General features: G+C 47.6%; 1 protein-coding gene across 2 annotated transcripts in view; it reads right to left on the reverse strand.

The window, feature by feature from the left end:
• The window catches only part of LOC119449715 (paired mesoderm homeobox protein 2A), an 80,393-nt gene that overhangs the window by 31,024 nt on the left and 28,651 nt on the right, over positions 1 to 20,718 (reverse strand). For both annotated transcript variants that reach the window (XM_037712953.2, XM_037712952.2), the window contains exon 3: positions 11,781 to 12,001. In XM_037712953.2, the coding sequence (XP_037568881.1) occupies positions 11,781 to 12,001 (221 nt within the window). The remainder of the gene's footprint in view (positions 1 to 11,780; positions 12,002 to 20,718) is intronic.

Consider the following 20,718-nt stretch of genomic DNA (forward strand, 5'->3'; position numbering starts at 1 on the left):
ACAGTTTAGGAGGCATCGGGTCATTACAAAGAAATTTGATTCACAAGGTTACATGAAAAAAAAAGAAAAAAAAAGGAAAAGAAAATGAACTCTGCGCACCTCAGCACTTTGCAGAGCAGCCTCCATTTTCCTTCTTTTCTTTTTTTTTTCTGGGTTTGCACCTGCGACAAGCCCCAGCGCATGCCCGTCTCGTGCGCTATTCAACACCAGGATGCAATAACAATACGAATGCACTCGCAGCATATCTACTCGCCTTCTCATTACCATTCCCTCTGGTATATAATACACAGGCGCAAACTGGAAGCAATCAAGCTTATCTCCCCGGCGTATTCGGAACCAGAGCGCCGCCAACAACGCAGCAAGCAAGCGCTATAGCGTGCGGGCGCTGCAGCGTCCATTGTCGACACTTACATAAGTACACACACACGCCAGTCCGCACGGTTACGCCCCGCAAACCCGCAGCAGCTTCACCCATCTGTCACACCTGCTCGCAAAGTTTGACGACGCGGCCACCCTCGTCCCGCTAATCCGCGTCCCCCCTTACATCCCCCCCCCCCCCCCCGCCCCCCGCCCCTTCCTCACGGTGACAGCGCCCTGCTCTCCCTCCTCTAGTACAACTCCGAATGAACTCCTCTCTCTCACCTCGCTAACGGGATTTCACTTAGTGCGCCACCGTCGCATAACTTACTTATGGAAGAGGTTAAACAGAGCCACACAACACGGTGATCACCCCGGCGTGTCGGGATACGTCTCTGTTCTATGGCGCCTATGCCCCAGCACGGTCGCGATCTCCCCCCCCCCCCCCCCCCTCCTCCCCCTCCCCCCCTCCTTTCTTTCAGTGCCCCAGCACCTATTCTTTTTTCTGTCTCTCTGGTCGCTGGTTATGTCCTGTACATCGCCGTGTTTGAACTGCTTTCCTGCGCGCGGCGTTTTATTTCGATCTCGGTATTAACGCTCGCGGTGCCGGACAGAGAGACGCGGAAACGGTGCCCGTGTCTATCGTCCGTGGCGGCGGGACAGAAAGTATAAAGAATGCGGAGGAGAGCGGGCTCTTTCATTTCTCTCGCTTCGGCGTGGCCTTTGTCGCGCGTAAAACGCGTCACATATGTCACGCCGCCGGGCGCGCAGTGAACCGCCGAGTTGCGTTCGCTGCGAGTGTAGCCCGTAGTGTAATATACACACGTATACAGAGCCTCTCCATCCGTCCAAACCCTTCCTTCCCCGCACAGTTCGCCGCAGCTTCAACGTTTAACCCGTCACAGCTCCCCGCTCATCATCATCAAACACTGTGCAAGCTGAGCTGTAGGTATATTACTTGAGCCGCTCTACGAGTGCAAATGAGGGTTGCAAGCTTACAGGCAAGCTTTACATGCGTTCGTTCACGTTCTCTATATCCGAGAAGACCTGCCTGTCATCGGTGCAGCCCGACACTGGCTTCTCTTTCATCGTGCTTTTTAAAAGGACACCAAATAGAAACACTAGATGAGTGCAATCCGGTGAAGTATTCTTTAAAAGGTCGATATACATTTTAAAACATCGCTTATGAGCGAAGAAAATGCAGGCCGAACTTTTTTTATTCAAATCTGGCGCCCAAACAGCAGTATACCCATAATGTCAGCATGATGTAACCAATATCCCAGTATTTTCGCATATTTGGGTCATTTACTTAAGCGAGAAAAATTTAAGAAAGCTTGTCAGGTTGGGCATTTGTTCAATTTAGGCTGCCGTGTAATCATGTTTTGCTTATCAGAAGTTAATCAACATCGAGCAGATGCTGTCACAATTCAAGAGGTGGCGTCACCAACAATCTTTCGTTTTTGCGTCCCTTCTTTCTCGCTAAGCCTCTGCTCACTGCGTGACTTCTGTAAGTGTAATTCACCAATCCAGCTTAATTAAGGTACGTAATTAGACAATTTTGATAATTAGGTACGTGATGCAAACACTTGCCTATTTTTTATTTTGATTTTTCATGGCTCGTGCAATACCTATCTTACCATATTTATGTCAAGAGCGCTATATTTCACATGGCGCCCTTTTTCAACGCCTCTTGTTTGAAATATAACTGCTGTTGTGACATCTAGTAATTTTTGGGTGTGCGCACCTCAGCCTATAGTTACATTGTAAAGCAGCACCCTCCTGCGTCCAGGAAACGCGTAACATTTACCTCGTCTATTGAGAATGATGTCATTGCTACGAGTTTCGGGGCGGCACGGTAATAAATCTTTAGAGCGGCCGCGCAAATAAATATATTAGAGCACGCTAAAAATTACTTCTCTGTGTTGATGTCTTCTTTGTCCTCGTGTGGCAGTGTATTCGGTGTTAGTATGCCTCCCCTGTTTCTGGTAGCGCATACCATAACCTCTACACTCGTCTTGCGTGTTAAATACAGGTGCCTACATGTGTTGTCACCGGCGATTCTCAAAAATAGCTTGTGCATTTCCGCGTCGTGCTGTATAGTACAGCTCACATACTTCCAAGGAACGGGCTTTCTTGGCCCTTGTTTGGCAGGATTGCGAACAGCGCAGGTGCTTCGAATTGAACGCGGTGAGTGCATCCACTGCACGTTACCCCATCAGATACTAGACCCTGACAGCGGAACAGGAAATGGGGGTGTCGTCGTGGGGTATAGCATTTTAATTTACTCAGCCAGTGGACGAGAAGGGATAGCGGAGCACATGCTATGAATGAAAACGAAGAGCGACAGCGGCGCTTTTTAACAGCATAAAAGTGGCCGTCAAGCACGCCAGTCAATACGTTCCGCGTGCCACAGGGCAGTTTATTAAGCGATCGTTTATAACGGGACATCTCTGCCCGCTAAGGGCTTCTGGTCGAACGCGTGCCTTTGTTGGCGCCGCAGTTGGCAGCTTATAGGTGCGGGGGATTGAATGGACGCATTGAATGCGTGAAACCAAGCGTCGCGCTCGCTTCCAGAGGCCGGTTTCGGGACGACGACAGCGGCAGCTTGAAGGGGGGTGGAAATGGGAGGTGGGGGGGGGGAGGTAAGCAGGGGGTTCTATCTAGGCACGAGGTGTGTGCCAAAGGTTACAAGGTTTGGGAAGGGGGCGGCGGAAAAGGGCGGGGGGTGTCGAGTATGGAGGGGTGCAACACCGAGAGCTCTTGGGTGAGCGGTGCACCTTAGCCGAGGGACGATGAAAAGAGATCAAAAGTGGGTGGGGGATGGGGGAGAGGTTGCGGTGTAGTGCGGTGCGCGCATCGCGGACGCGAGTGTGTAGGTTCAAAGCACGCTTTGGTGAGGTCGTCGAACAAACCTTGAAAGCGACCCCGCTTTTGTCCACTCCTCCCCCAGGATGCCAACTATAACGCTGCATGGTGGATGGAGCCTGGCGCAAAACAGTCATCAGTAGACCACCACACATCTGCCACTTTCTAAAGCTCCCGGACTGCTCACTGAGAAGAGGGGGGGGGGGGGGGGGGGTGCGTACAGAAGTAGAAACCACGCTGCGCGATCGGAGGCGTAGAAGGAAGCGCCTCGCGTTGTGGGGCGTATACAGAAGCAACGGGAGTCAGTGGTACGTATCGGACTCGGCGAGTCGGCACTAAAAGACGCCAGATGACCTGGGCGAACCGAAGAGCGAGTCGATCGAGTGCATACCGCGATTTAATCGCGGTGAACATCAATCGTAGTCTAGCTTAAAAGTGGTCTCCAACTGCGCAGTCGAGTAGTTTGTTGCCCGCCACAGTCGCTGGCTTGCTTCTTCGTATACACCGTCCCTGTCTTCCTGCTGTGGGGCCCGGTATAGGCTCGCATGACACGCGATTCGCCCGATAACACACAGTATAGAAAGTGGATGTGAAGCGACGTGTTCTGAACCCGACTCTGCAGGGAGTGCATGTGATTAATGAACTGGGAGGGTAAGTGGCCACTAAATACGATCGCCCACGCTCGTATAAGTGGCGTACCTAAAACGACTGCCCCGCTCGAGCTACTTGGAGGTTGCACCACGAGGAGCTGGTCTAGCTGCCTCAATAAAGCGAACGACGCTTTTCTTCTGCTCTTACAATGAATTTCCTTTCTGCATGAACTAAGTTGTCTCTATTATTTATAAATGTTCATATCGTTAAAGCTTGAATCTCTCTCTATATATAAGTGCTGTGAGCTGCACTTTAGTATATGAAAGCTTTAATAGTTAAATTTTCGAATACGAGAGAAACGTCCTTCGAATATGGAATCGAGTACCAAATACATACGATTTCTAAACAAAGAGAAAAAAAAAAAGCTGATATATGTTATTCAATACATGTTTTGCCTTTTATTGAATGTCAGGTCAACGGAAAAGCTTGCAGTATTTATTTTTGTATTGTTAGACTACTGTTTGAATCAGTGTACAGTGATTTAATTATAAAACTGAAGTGTTTATGCAAGGAGCCAATTATCAACTAGCGCTGTTGCTATACGCTATCTTGCAAAACCTCTGTGCTTGCTCTGGTTAGTCTGCAAATTTTGCTTTTCATGTTTAATTAGCATCAAGGGTAGCCTGTAACGTAAACATTTACCGACAATATTCAATTCCGACAATTTACCGACAATTATTCAATAGCCATTCATTATCGTTAAGATAACATCACAAAATGTAAGGCAAATATGCCTGAAGCTATAGAGATGTTGAAATGTTGGTTACAGAGTGACACCGAAGGGGGTTGGAGGAGGGGGGTGGTCGGCTATACTTGGAGATATAAGCGGTCGAAAAAGGCCCTGAAAAAAAAAAAAAAGTACACGGCCCATGCAACCCGTACACATGGTAAACCAGCGAAGCTGAAATGTGCGTCCCCGGTGTTTATCACTGGGTTAATCCCGACGGTTCATTACAGTATTTATCAATTATTGGTTACGTTTTAGTCTAGCTCGGCCGCACGAACCGCCGGATCGGCCCGACATTGCCGCTTGCGCTCCCGATCTTCTGCCGTGGCGTTGGCGCGACGGCGACGAAATCTCACGCGCTCCTGCTCTCGGCGGCTCATATACCCACATATCCAATGCGGGTATGAGCCACACGTGATTTTATTATCGCTAATCGTGATGTGAATGACGAGCATGTGATGTTATTGGTGTCATGACCTATTAGTCATACATTCGTACCCTTTCATGCGAATTTCAGTATATACCAAGTGAACGAGACGCGAGTTTTCGATAGGTATATTTCCGCGAGAGGGTTTCTGTGGTCGGACCAGGAGTGTTCGGCCTAGGCCTATACAGCTTCACTGTAAGATAAACAACGACAAGGCGATCATATCTGGTGCATTATGACAATGACAGTAATGAAATAAAAGAACAGTGCCTCACCAAATGTACGTAACAGGGTGCTGTACTCGTTGAAAAAGCTATGTGCAGTATATACTGCAGATTGTTTTATAGGATTTCGAACACGGCAAGATCGGCCAAATAATACGTTGCTTTCTCTAAATCAAGAAAGCAAATTTGAAGGCGCGAGGCACGCTTAACGTCTTCAAACTATTGTGCAGAAGTAATGTCCCCCATGCAAACGCGGTTCTCCTGCAGCAGTGTCCTGAAACAGCGTCTTCATTTGCATCAATCTTTCTCCTCGTGACTGTAGCAGTTGCTTTCCTTTACAACATTCAAGCAGCACCGAATATTCTACAATTTCGAATAGTGAATTCTCGAATCAAATACGATTCGAAAAGAAAGCAATGACTATTCGATTCGTATTTGAAATTTTGGATATTTGCACGCACCTATTTTGAAGTACTTAATTAGGAAAATTTGTCCGCTGAAAGTTCACTCAATTTGAGATCACCAGCGTGAAGATATAAACTGTCTTCAGGCTTCTCACTAATGAAGATAAATTGGTTTGTTCTACATTTTTTTCATTTCTACATTTGAATCTACAAGCTGATCGACTCTCATTTTCCTTCTTAAAATTTTTGCTTGCACTGACTTATCCAGGGTGTCAAAGCATCGTTCAAGACCCAGTCGTGAATAGAAAGGTAACCTGCGGCGTATAGAATACTTCTCTCTCTTGCGACTACATTTTTCACACTAATGTGTTGCGGTTTAACGAAACCAGATAGATGTATTCGCCTTCGAATCCAGAGGTGGTAGCCAAAGGCGTCTTATATATAGCGGCCATCGCGACCTGATTAATAAAAGTATTGTTTTTCCAAAGGCCGAGTTTCTACAATGGTAAAATAAGTTTGTATTTTATCTTTTTACCCCTTAGGACAGCCTTTGCTGTTAGAACGACAAGGACATTCTCGGTCGGCTCTGCACGTCTCCGGACCTTCACGCGCCAACGAAAACTCACTGCAACGAACAGAAGGCTGAGAGAGACGTCGGGAACGAACCCGCTTTCATCCGCAAGACAGATGCACGATTACGGATCGAGCAGACGCGACAGCTTCAAGGACCTGCAGCGGCAGATGGCCCCGGGCTGCAGCACGCGACCTCGCTGCCTCGCGCCGCGTGCACCAATCAGGAGTTCTCTTGTAGGGCCACGTGCTGCCCGGGCGGCTGCGCCGTGCGGCGGGCGCCCTACGTACTATACTAACGCGTGTTGTCGCGTGCCGCGGCACGTGCATGCGTGCGCAAGCGTACACGCAGGCCGGCGGCGAAAGCGCCCCGCTATACCTGTCGAGGCAAGTGTCGCCGTGCGACGGGGGCGCCCCTCTTGTCGTTTTCGTCCTCGACGACGCCGTACTGTTGTCGCGGTCAGAGATGGCAGTTTGATTACAACGTGGCGCCTGCCGCCGCCATTGTCTTCCGGGGGGCCAGACCCGAGTGCGTCGGCTCTCCCGATCTGTCCCTTTCTTTTCCCGCCGCCGCCGCCGGCGGCGGCGAACTGTCGCCTCTGATTTGGGTGTGGTGAGGCGAGCGCAGATGTGGCCTGCGTTAAATAAGGCGTCACCTTTGTGTGCCGCTGGTGATGCGGCTGCTTTGATGGGCGGGTGTTTTAGCTGCTGGCCGCAGTTTAGAATTTGTCCCTCGTTCGGTGGCGGCCTGACCGTGAACTTCACTTTGGCTTAGGTCCGTTTCGTCGTCCTTTTCTGGTCGCTTTTAGTATTGGAAAGTGCTTACGGTTATAAATTGTTGTACGCATTTCCCCGAATTAAGACTGAAGTCAGATGTCCTTATAGATTGTCACGGGTTCGTGGCACAAACGAAATTTGCGTATCACACAGTATAGGCCTCTGCATTTGTAAAGACGTTTTCTTGGTTTTGCCGTTGCCCCCTGTTAGTCTGCAGCTGTAATTTCTCTTTCATTTCTATTATAGCGTTGAATTTCTCGAATAATGTTTATGGGATCCGGTTTGAGACAAGGTGTCAAGAACCGAATCAAAGTAAAGAGAGGAAGCGATGTAAATCTTGTTATTTAGTTTAGGTTGTCGTAACACGACGAATCAAATATTCAGTCTTCAGAACGCAATGATGTCCAGGAGCATAAATTGCACATTATACTAGCTCTAAGACATGCTCACGAGTGGCTGTCCTGCGAAGAGCGAGGCAAAGCCACGCACAGATGGCTTCAGCATGACAGCGTGTCTCCCCCTCCGGCGGCTGACCGCGTGATGGACGTCGTGCTTCTTTCCTTCCACTTGAAGTGGAGGAGCTGCGGGGATGACGCTTTAATAACGGACCCTGTTTACACGACAGCAGACCGTGTCGCGACCCTCTTCCCTCATCCTTAACAGGACAACCTCTCGCTCCCCCCCCCCCCCCCCCCTCCTCTTACCCCGCGTGCTAGAAGCGAGCATTCGGGGACGCACATACATTTAGGCCAGACGCTCTATCTCTCTCTCTCTCTGAACAGTGCGTCCGCTTGTCGCGCCGATAGAAAACTGAGCACTCTCTTAGATTGAACCTGCTGCTGCTGCTGCTGCTGCTGCTGCTGCTGCTGCCAGCGGTGCAGTTCTGTCCGGCAAGCGACCCGCTCACAGCCCTGCCCGCCGCCGCCGCCGCTTCCTCTTCTTTCTTCCCGCGACACCCTTTCTGGACTGGTCACGTGTCAGTGGCAGCGTACCCTCCCAGTTCTGCCACCACCCCTCACCCCGACTTCGCGGCAGCTACCCAGCGTTGGCAGGAGCGAGCGAGCAAGCCAGCAAGTAAGAGAGGGAGAGAGAAGAGAAGCGCTTGTTATTTTATTATAAGCTCGTTTATCTCGACCGGCTCATCAGGGGAAATCGAGGAAGCATGCAGTTTTCAGGCATGCCACGGAGAGAATGGAGAGCGCGGCGGGACGGTGGCACAGGACGTGGTGGCGTTAGCTGTGTGCGCGTGCGTGCGTGCGTGCGTGTGTGCGAGTGCGCGCCACAGACCAGTCGGGGGGTGATATGTGGCGGTGGGGGCCTAACACTCGAGCCGCGCTTGTACAGAACCGGAACCATTGGACACGGGTTCGAACACAAACAAAAGATGCGGGAGAGCGATGCTCTTGCGTGCCCGTTTCTCCTTTTCATCCTATTCGTTGTTGGCCCTATCGCTGCCTTTTCTCTTTCTTTCTTTCGTTCTTTCTTTCTTTTTGTTTCTTCCGGCACCATGAGCGCATCAGAACAACGTTTAGCACGCTTGGGTGGCCTCCGCTCGGTCCTTTTCGAATCCGAGCATCCACCTTTTCTGCGGTGTCACTCTCACAGCGCGTTTGTGCCACTTCGATTTTGTTTGCACATTGCCTCCTATACCCGTGCAAGGTACTGTTTAGGCGACAAAAGGCTCGTCACGCAGAATACGTTCCTTTATCTTTACATTGTTCGTTAACCGTGGAACGTGCTCAGAATTGGAGATAAGCGTTAACATTACGAAATTTAAAAAGGGTGTGCCTAAAGGGATACTAAAGAGAAACTTTATTTGGATAGTAGTTATACTGTATAATTGCTTGTTTCCATTAGGTAATTTTAATAATTTGTACGCCTACTGCTTTTAGACTCCATCATCCTGTTGTAAACTAATATGCCGTACCGATAGGAAGTCCCTTTTGACAGTTTTACTTTGGGGTTTCTTCCTGTGACACTTATGCACCAACACGCATCTGCGTCTTTATGATGTGATAATAATCTTCATTTCAAGCACAAATTTTGTTTAGCCTAGTGAACTGCGTCTTCAAGATTCGGCTTGCACTCTTATTCGGCACGAAAGAAACGGGTTGTTCGCGGAGAAAACAAATATATGAAAGTTTTCATTTTCTTTTATGCCCCGTCTAACCGCAGCGCCGCTACATTATTACACGCGTCATGCATTCCGAAGTTGTATTGTACGAAATCCTTAGCAGTGGACTTGTTTTCCGAGTGTAAGCTCTGCGGTCACGAATATGATCGCATGCGTTCGATATAAACAGCAATGAGGCTTGCCTTAAACTGGAAGAATACACCGAAAGTTCATATTCAAAGTTAAGATTCCTCATATGGCAGGGGGTAAATTAGTCTTTCGGTGGCAGGCAGGCTGCCTATTATGATGTTCTCGTTATACGCACACTGTTATATTTTCGTAAATGCACTATACCTCGTTAGAAAAGTTTATTAGACCTTCTATGGACAGCTTATAAATAATCGCCCTTGGTATGTGGCACAATAGTACTCCTTGAACTGGAATTACCAAAAGAGACAGACATTATTTGCAGCATAAATAATAATAAATAAATAAATAAATAAATAAATAAATAAATAAATAAATAAATAAATAAATAAATAAATAAATAAATAAATAAACGAACGAACGAACGAACGAACGAACGAACGAACGAATGAATGAATGAATGAATGAATGAATGAATGAATGAATGAATGAATGAATGAATGAATGAATGATTGAATGAATGAATGAATTTCTACCATCCAACGCTAGTTCGATATACACGAGTCAGGACCGACCACAATCCATTCACCGTGTACACGCCAGAAGCTACACTGTAATATGGGCCACTTGCGGTCGGGCACCTGCCTCGGCAGCTGGTGTCAGTCAGCCGAAAAGGCGGCCACCGCGGATGGCGGGGAAGAACCTGAGCATCGGCGGGGGTTTCTATTGCTGCACAGCGGGACGCGAAGCTTTCCGAGAGATCATCGAGCGCCACGCTGGAATGGATCTCGTCAATGAATCGAGGTGCCCGCCTCAAATGGCCAGTCGCCGAAGGGGAAGGGGGGGAGGTGCAGCTCCACGGCATCGTTTGGAGAGAGTCAAGCTAACCGGAAAATGCAGGGCTTCTGGGCTATTATCGGGTTCTCGGTCACGCGTATATGCACACTGCGGCGCTGGCTCTTTCATTGTCGTTGGCAATGTAATCGAACGCGCTGAATGTTTCATAATCTTCTCTGGCGTTCTTACTCGCGTAAATAGCGTGTTTCGGTATATTAGGTGCGTGCAGACAGAACTACTTCGTTAGCGGGGAATGCCGACGCATTTTCGTATAGTAAGGAGCAAATTATTGCGGCCAGAACGATTACTATGACGAGTGCGATATCTCTACGTTTATTCATGACTGTGCTACGGTAACATGTGCACGCAATCGTGACAAAGTGGCTGCCTCCACGGAACAGTTCTTCTTACGCATGCTAAAGCAAAAAATGGTCAAATCGGTGAGTTGGTGTGGATTCATAGCTAATTTAGGAATAGCGACAGGAACAGAACTAAGAAGGGAATAAATGCGCATTGCACGTTGAGAAGAAGAAAAGCCCATATATGGCCTTGGCTATAAGTAAGTTAGGATGCTGGGACTGCACGCAGTAGATTTGGTAATGCCTCGGCTGAGTGAAAAACAATCAGTGCGCGATTTTGACTCACGAATAAATGCAATTATTTTTTTTTCAGCGGAAGTATATAAGAAAAAAAAAAGTGCAAAGGCCGGTAGACTTCAGCTGATTCATCCGGTCCGAAACTCGTTTACAGCAACAGCAGCAGGCTCTCACGGTGGACACCGCAATCTTTTCAAGAACAGCTTCATTGCGATCAATAAAATGTCCGCCATAGTGCGCTACAATATAGTACCTACTGTGGTTTCCGAAAATACGTGCAGAGACGCCACCACTCTCAGAGTCCATGTCGCGCCCAATACCCACACACAATACCAAGCGCCAAAACTGGAATGCCGGTGGTCCTCCGTATGATATGTTAATGCTGCTTGGCCTACATAGTTTCTGAAGGTCTGGAATGTATGATCGACATGCCGAAAGCTCGCGATCTACTACATCTGTTTATCGTGAAACTGTAGCTTCTGTACGAAGCGTGTATACTAAGAAGGAACTTTCGCCGGACTGAATGCGCATGTTGGACACATGTGTATGCTTACCCGAGTTTGTAGCGAGCCCGTAGCGATGCTATCTCACTAGTATAATACGCCCCGTTTTCTGTTTTTAATCTATTAAATAAAGAAATGGTGCAGCCGCTATTGCGTCTAGCTGGCAATCGCACATTGCCGCAGGGGTATGCGCAAGCAGACCTGATACTTCGCGTGCCAACAGCAGAGCCGTAACATACAGCTTATAGCGAGCACAGACAATAGAACATACCGTAACATGCCGCCTATAGCGAGCAATAGAACATGTTGCCGGTTTGACATCTTGAGACTTTTGTATCACAGCTCATCTTGAGACAAGAAACAGTTTGTCTTTTCCTGCGTAATATGGCGAAGGGTGAATGTGAGGATAACTAGGTGGACCTAACGACCCGATAACGACGCTGACGGTTGTCGGAGTAACGGTCGACGGCCGTCGGAGGACGGACATATACGCACCAAACACAGTTTTCGCGCTCTTGAACTGCTGCCGCTGTAAAATATGCTAGAACCAAGCCAATTGGCGCGTGAGACAGACACACGCACCTGTACTCTGGCCTCGGTGAGGTCCGTCTTCATGGCGATCTCCTCGCGCGTGTAGATGTCCGGGTAGTGCGTCTCCTGGAAGGCCCTCTCGAGCTCCTTGAGCTGCGCCGACGTGAACGTGGTGCGGATGCGACGCTGTTTGCGTTTCTCCGTCAGCACGCCCTCGTGCGCCGCCGCAGCCGCAGCAGCCGCTGCCGTGTACACCTTGTAGGGAATCGCACCTGCGTCCATTCACCGAGGAAAAAAAGAAAAAAGGACGCGTGGTTACTATTGCGAAGGAGGGTCGGACTGGAACGTGAGCAGAGAGAAATCACTGCATGACACTTCTGGGATACCGATGAGCGAGAAGTGTACAGGATGTCCAAACAATCACGCTCCAAGATTTAAAAATATGCAGATGTCACGTAGCTGGGCAGAACCAAGGTAATGTTGTTTGCCGCCGCTTGGAGATAGTCAAATTATTCTTTACATTCCGCCTAATTACATAATTAGTCAAATAGATTAATCAACTTCTCAGATGTTATAGTTAGATGAAGAGTGTCGATGAGAACATTGTAAAGCAACACGAGAAACTTCCGATACAGCTTTCTGTTTGATCAATACGTGCTACATAAAAGTGTTTTTCCGAGCATGAAAGAAGCCCTCGAACACACACGCAAAGTGCCTCGAGCGGCCGCCGCGGCCGGAATCAAACCCGCGACCTCGATCTTAGCAGCTCGATGCCATGGCCATCTGCCTCGGCGGATAGTAACTTGTTGGAATTGAACAGCGGCATCTGAAGTGCAAAGGAATCGACAATCACAACCGATGCTTTACAAACTCAAAGATTGTAAAGCGATATCGCAACAAATACGAACGGAGCTAACAGAAAGAAAGAAAGAAAGAAAAGGAGAGAGAAAGAGAGAGAGAAAAAGAAAGTGAGAAAGAAAGAAAGACAAGGGATAATGACACTCGCTCCTAGTGCCACACGTAAGCCTAACGGCTTCATTTGAACGCATGGGACATGCACTCTTTGTCCCAGTAATCCTTAGCTAAGCTGTTGAACGAAAAAAAAAAACGATTAAAAAAACACGGTGCAAGATGCAATTATAAGACATACGGTGTTTAGACATCAGAGGTCTGACGACCGCACACCGTAGGTCTTAAAATTGTGTCTTTCTACATGTTTTTAAAAAATAATTTGCTTTCGTTGAACAGCTTGGCTAACGTTAGCAGGGACAACCTATATATGCCGATGTATAGCTATGTGCGAGCATTTTTTATTTGTTTTTCTGTCTCCCCTTACCCCAGTGCAGGGTAGCAAACTGGATACCTATCTAAAGGTTAACCTCCCCGCCTTTCGCATCTCATTTATCTCTCTCTCTGTCTCTCTCTCTGGACAGCTATAGTGCGGTCAGCAGTAACTTCCTGACTTTCCTTTTCTTCACGTGATTTAAAAAATAGTCTTCTACTGCTACTACTACTACTACTACTACTACTACTACTACTACTACTACTACTACTACTACTACTACTACTACTACTACTACTACTACTACTACTATTACTATACACCTCCTCTCTCTCCCTGTCATCTTTGTGTTCCCCTTTCTCATTCCCCCGGTGTAGGGTAGCCAACCGGACATTATTCTGGTTAACCTCCTTGCCTTCTGCCTTTCTCCTTCCTCATCCACTACACCTACTACTACTACTACTTACTAACTACTACTACTACTACTACTACTACTAACTACTACATTACAACGAATACATCTCTAAACCATGCATCCTTCGTGACGTGACCTTTTAAGAAACGCTCACGACGAGGGCGTTGCGAAAGCGACCCCTCCAATGACCGCCCCATCAAAATATGGCGAAAGGATCTGTAATGTGGGCACAGCACGAAGCGCATTCGGCGCCAAGTTTGCGACCAGCCAGCGCGAAAAGAAAGCACCGCGATAAGGGAGCGGCGTCCGCGGGGGTCGCAAATTGAGCGTGTAGACCGCGTCTTCCGCCCGGACGGTTCGGCACACGTCGAGTGCGGCTGCACGCAGACCGCGAGGGCCGCTGCAGTCGATGGCAACCGCAGCCTAACCCGGGATGTGCGTGAGCTCACCACGGGAACGCTGTCTTCGGTTGGAGAATTTTAAAAGCGAAGCTTTCTAGGTGGACCATCGCGTACTTTGCTGCCCCTATCTGGCCCTTCGGTGCCGCTGCCTTGCCGAATAACTCGTACACAAGACGGCACTCGTATATAACGAATCGGCTTATGTGTATAGCCCTATCTGTAGTATACCCCTTAAATAGAACGTGTTGCTGGGCTAGTTGGTTTATACTTGCAGGTCTGCTGTGATTGGATGTTTGTATGCAGTTCTACACGACCAGGAATGTTCCTTGCCACTTACGCGTCGTGCGGTCGGCGCACCTTTTTTGCTTCTTTTTATGTACGTATGCGGCCAGTTCCGAATAAACTTTAGTTGGGAGTTGCCGCTTGTCTTGCGTCTGCCTTCTTTTTTGTTTGGCCTAAGGTGTGTGCTTGTCAAACCTGCACCTACGACCTAGATGTTGCCTGTAGCCACCTTTGTTTTCTTCGAGATTACGCAGAGAAGCAACAAACGGTACCTAAATATCCTCACGGGAACAAGTACCTATACACACCTTCAAGCACATTATTTCTTTAGTAAAGCGTAGCCTTTTATGCCTTCTTTCCCGGTGTTTGACGCGTCGGCTTAGTCGGCTTCTTGCCGAGTAAAGTGGGCCAACTTCTTAAACTAGTGCAATATTGTACCGGGCTGATCCCGGAGGTGGCGTGACGAAAAGTGGGCCCATATCCCGGAGACGGTCTAAACCGCGGTCGCGTGAATCCCGTGAGTCGCGTGTTGGGGGTTTCCGCGTCTTCCTGATTTTCCGGGTAGGCACGTAATCGCTATGCTGTAGAACACGTTCCAGAAGATGAAAAGTTTGATAGCGTTCAATTGACCACTTCACGAAAGCTTCGCTTCATATGGGTTCCAGAATGCGCGTTGGATCGGCATAATTTTTGAAACGCGCTTGAAATCACCGCGGGAATGGAGTGGCCTGCGCCATAGAGGCCGCTAGAAAAATTTCTAAAAGGAACTCTGGTCATAGTGTCTACGGGACCTGCAAATATGACAGTTCAGCCAGCGTGTGAATGATGGGCAGTGCCTGAATTTGTACTGCTTGCTTCAAAGGGCTTTGCGATTGTGCGAATTGACAATGTTCCAAAAAAAATTTTTGCGCTATAAGTGCAATCATTCGAAATGATCGCGCATGTGCGCAGACTAATTACTTTCCTCTCTATATATAAAACTTCGATTGCATGAAAATTTAGAAAGATAGCGCGACACAAATAACGTCACAAGATCGTTTGAAGCCACAAGAACAAATATTAGACAAATCGATGCGCTAACCATCAATCCAACGGTATATGGTTGAACGATCGCAGCGTCAGAGTTTGCTCTGGTAAATTTTATAAGTGGTCGACGCGCCTCTACTGAGCCTTCGATGTGTTGCGGCCCGACCATATGTGCTTCAAAAATGCCGCTGATATTGCACTAAAGCAGTAAGCTACTCAGAACAAAAGCATAGGTTTCAAAGCAGCTCGAATGGATGATGATGATGATGATGATGATGATGATGATGATGATGATCTTAAATTCTTTGAAACATACCAATTCACGGGGATTGGCCAAGAATCGGGCAGATTTTCTATATGTGATAAGCGAGTAAATTTAGAAATACATAATTTTGATAAATAAATTAAAACGAGTAAACCATAGACGAATCAGTAAACAGTCATTATAATAGAACACAGAAAATTAACACGCACAAATATCGTTGTCGTCTTCATCGCTTAACATCATTATGGTATTGAGTAGCCATATGGCACAATGAATGAATGAATGAATGAATGAATGAATGAATGAATGAATGAATGAATGAATGAATGAATGAATGAATGTAAAATGCGTGCTCTCACGGCTCCTGGCACGCGAGGCTTGATGTGTACCTAAGCCGTATCAATATTTTCAAAGAACGGAATTGACAAATACTGAAAGCGGGTGAGATAACAAAAGCGCCAGTTATCACGACAAGCGGATCATTCAGTCGCAAAGCAGCGTTCCTTGCGCTCGGCAATGGCGAATGTTTCAGCACGAGAAATAGAAGAAACATAATATCCACTTTAATCCACCAACGCGTAATTTAGAACATATATTTGCTGTTGAATCAAGTGCATAAAAAGTGACGGCGTCGCACACGCAGTGGCATTGTGTCAGTACGCGTGTGTTGTTTTACAGTAAGATTTACAGCACAATTTCATCGTACCATCTCCTCAAAAAGAAAAAAAAAAGGAAAAAAAGAAAGAGAAAAGATTAGAAAATGACGTTTTACTTTCGCATCCCGCGCTCTCAGCAGTCGCAATCAACAGTGGAGGCGTTTTTCGACCTCGCCCTATACCACCCGTTCTATACGAAGACGAATTTGAATCCCTCTACAAATATCGCAGCGCTGGTGTACATGTGAAAGGCTATTTCCGCGAATGGTCGTTTGGTTTTTGCGACCAAAGAACGGATATCTGATTCTCTTAGGCGAAGTGATTTCCACGCTTGTGAACCCTTTTCCTGATTGCCTATACAGCCATCCCCGTCGCATTTGTTATCTTTCTTTCTTTTGTTACCCGATGTTCTAAACAAGAAGCGTTCTACCGTAACGGCGCCCACTTTGCCGACAGCGTAAACTAAGAACGATGGCGTCTTCGCGGTGGGGACAACGCGAGTACCGTTTCCTTCCCTCTTTCGCGTGGTGCCAACCGGCACAACAACGCCGGCATCTTCAAGCCCGGCTCTGCTCCGCGGAAGGACGGCGTTCGCTCCTCCCGGAGGCATCAACAGATGAAATGCATTTCGTTATTAGGCCGCAACTCGTCTCTTCCGGAAGACACATCACTTGTATGTCTGCGTCGCTTCCACCACGTGACGGGCGCGCGCGGTGTAATGCAAATGTTTTTGACCCACCCTCCAATTCGTCAGCGTGCACGCCGACCGCGCTTCGGTGCGGTGGCATTGCCGAAAATTAATGCGAGTCCCGTTTCAAACTACAACTAGAGCGAAGGCGAGGTCCTGAGGAGAAGAAGAAAGAAAAATGTGCGAGAACTATTTGCGCGAGCTTTGAGGCCTCGCATCGTCGGGTCGAATGAATACTGATGACGTCGGTATAGCTGGCGCTCCGGCGTCCGCGTGAAGAATTAGCGGTCGCGGTCCCCGGCTGAGCTGGTGCGGCTTTCCCATTTCCAGTGTTTTGTAAACGCGTGCTTGAACGGATACGTGGTCTCCAAAGCGTGGCGCGTGACAAAAAGAAAGAACACTAAATAAAGAAGGGTTTTTAAGCGTACTTAAAAAGACGAAATGGCGCCTTTAGCGAAAACAAACTCGCATTGAGATTCAGCCGTGCGGCTTGCTGCGCGCGCAATTGTTTTTCGAGCGTGTAAATCTGTTGTCGCGAGACGCTAACACCATTATCGGGTAAAGCTGTCCTAAAATGGCGACGGCTTGTAGCCGGAAGAAACAATCAATTTGCTGCTGTGATTTCTTTCCTTTTTTTCTATATTAATTTGACTGCCAACCAAAACTCCTTTATTCGCTGAAATGCTCCTAAGCCCATTTCCCTGTTATCCCTTAATCGTATAAAATGTATTGTTTGCTGAGAAGTTACAAACTTGTTACCAAATAGTTGCCAACATTTTTCGGATGACACCCAAATAAATCAAGCAACAGCAGCAAACAGGCACAATTGTTTTTTTTTCTTCTTGTTTTTATTTATTCGTATATCAGTTGTACTCGCCTATGATTTCTCTGTAAATTCTCTTAGATCTTTTAATGACATGTAATAACTACCGCTTCCCTTCATTATATTTATTTCATTGTACGTGACAAATTTAGCTTATGTATAGCATGATTCCTTATCTTTCATAAGCCACTCAGTCTGATTTTTTATTCTTTGAAAAGTTGATGCAAGCTTGTCACCGAAATTTCTTTCTTTGGATACATTAGGTTTCAATGCACAAAATGGAAATTCTATGAAGTAAAATAATTGACATAACTTGGCGATTGGTATAGCTTGTTCACGAGAACGTATCTCCAGCCTCATTCTAAATCATTGGCATCAAACTTGAACGAATACAAAGGCAGTGCAAAAAAAAATATGTTCGTGTGCGCGAGAACTTGGGGTTGTAAGAAACGAAATGGTACGTTGCGCACAGTAGTAGCCTACAAAATTATGTTTTCGCGCACTGATTCCTGGTCATCACTAGAGTGAGGAAGAAAAATAAACGGCTCTGAAGCGTTCTCTCGGAAAAACGAGGTAACACATACTTCTGTAGGGTATATACCAACGAACGCTTGGAAAACTGCATGAACAGCGACAAGCAATCAGTAGGTCTGCCAGATATAAAAATTGACTAAACGTACACGTGCATAAAAGCACCGCGGAAACGCGAGAACGTTGTTGTTGTTGATAATGATCATGATGATGATCCTTCAAAACATAGCAAGTACCCGTGTAAGGGGGGGGGGGGGGGGGGCTAGAAACGGCAGGTGGTTGTCACAGAAAATGAATTCCGGAAAACGAACTAGAAAAGGTAAAACTGTGAAGAAAACAGTAGCGTGTAATTGAGAACGTGTCGCAAGGAATTTCGCGTCTTCTTTCTCATTTGTACTTCCTACTGACGAAACCATAAACAATGCTAAGGAAAGAAATAAGCCAGTACATTCATTCGACTAACCAATAAATAAATACCGTTGCGCTCCTAAATGATCGCACAGAGAGGCGCACTGCTTTCATCGACGGCTGATCACGCCTTGGCTAGCCCACATCAGCGGCCAAGAGAAGAAAAAGAATAAAAGAGCCCTCTGTCGAGAGAGGTTTCGCTGGCCAGCAGCAACACAACAGCGGCGGCCGCAAACGGCGCGCTGCGTTGAAAGGAAGAGAGATTGCAAAGCTCGCCATAGATGCGCGATGACGATGGCTGGAAGAGAACAATGCGCCGCCGCCGCCGCAAAGCTAGCTGCTACGGCGCGTGTGTTTTCGGAGCCCGCAGAACAAAGGCTTGTTCGGCATCGGCGGCTGCGAGGAGCGGGTGGTGGTGTTGCGAGGATTGAGAGAAGACGCCTCTAGGATAGGGAGTACAGGGAGGGACGAAAGACGGGACGCGAGGAAAGACGAGATGAAAGAGACAGAGAGAGAGTCTGTGTGTGTGTGTGGTCTGGCGAGGAGGAGGAAGTGAGGAGAGGCGAGGCACAGCTGCGCATGCGCAGTGGGGTGCGACAGACCCCAGGCTCATCGCTCGGCGGCGGCGGGCCCGTGTCTGCGCCGCCGCTGCCGTGGATAGGGAAGGAGCGATGGAAAACAACGGGGCACTCCGTGGAAGATGAAAAGGGTCCTAATCAGGTTAGGGCTCCGAGATCTCTCGGCGCCCGAGTTCTCTGCTCTTAGTCATACGCGCCATCACGAGGAAAGAGGGGACAGCGGAAAGGCAGGGAGGAGAGAGAGAGAAAGAGAATGCGTGGCGTTCCCGACTGCCCTTCTACTCGTTCTCCTCCTCTACCACCACAGCCTCTGTTGCTGCTCTGCGGCTTCGGCAGGCCAGCAAGCAAGCAAGCAAGCAAGCAGCACACTCTGCCGCTCGGCACGAGCTTGGAGACGAGCGTCTGCGCGTGTGTGTATGTGCTTGCGCTAGCCAAGCACGCCAGTCGACGCGATGCACGGCCTCGTATGTCGTGGTGGCAGTGCTTGGGGCTGATGCCGCTGCTGCTTCTGCTATGCTGACTACGTCCGAGGGGGATAGGCGCTGCTGTGGGCGAGTAGACCGGGTGCGCGAGGAGCGCTACATCTCCTCCTCCGGTCTCCGCCTTCTCGCCCAAGTGCGTGGTGTATTCCCCGCGAGCTTAGGAAACAGAGCAGGGCTATGTACGCACAGGAATGGATCGGGCGGACGAAAGAAGAAAGAAAGAAAACCTTCCACTTCGTCATACTGTGGATGGAACACTCGGCCAGATTGTCAGACGGCTACTTGCCCTAACCGTAGCAGTTTTGTCCCTGGAACCGCGGGCGAGACACAGTCGTGCTATGCTTGGTTGGATGTGTAAGTATGACTATATTGTTGAGAACAATATGGTTAAATGACTAAATAAATCGAGCTAGTGGGACACCGGCTTAATATGAAACGTAACGTCCTCTTGCAAGGCTTGCGTTAGCCCGTCAGTATTTCTTTTTCTGTGTCGAGAATGCCATCAAACGTATATGCGATGTGACGTTGTATTGTTGTAGCGTAATCGTGTCCAGAAAGCTTGTTCAGCTTTTGAAATGTTGTTCTTTTGAACGTACGTAACTTGATATATTAGCAGCAAAAAGCTCCAACGCCTGACACAATGTACGAAAAAAAAAAAAGAAAAAGAGTTGCATATTAAATTACTTTTGCTTTTATCGATTACATTCTATGTACTTAGACCTCCCGAAGCCACTTTTGCTTATTACAGAATTTCTGAATAGCCAATGCTGTTATAATAAAAGGAAGATGAAACAAAGTAGCAAAAAAGTAACCATGTATTGCAATATAATTTTTAACTAAGAAGAACCACTTGAAAAAGAGCAACAATACGAATAGGAAAGATAAAACAGCCCAGAGGTATCGTAGTAAGCAACAGGACAAATAAAACAGCCGGAATAGAACTATTCATCCAATTCTGCCAACTCACATATCTTTGTATAAATTAGAAAAATTGTTTTTGTATGTTAGCAGTTCGTAAAATTGTTTTAGAAAATAACTTGAGGTGGAAAACCTATGTAACCTTACAATACAAGTTTGGTATAACGTGCATTTTACAAATTTATGAACGTGCGAGTCAGATAGCATCGATAAAATTAAAAATAAAAAGAAATA

The sequence above is a fragment of the Dermacentor silvarum genome, chromosome 4, assembly GCF_013339745.2.
Source record: "Dermacentor silvarum isolate Dsil-2018 chromosome 4, BIME_Dsil_1.4, whole genome shotgun sequence".
Classification (NCBI taxonomy): Eukaryota; Metazoa; Arthropoda; class Arachnida; order Ixodida; family Ixodidae; genus Dermacentor; species Dermacentor silvarum.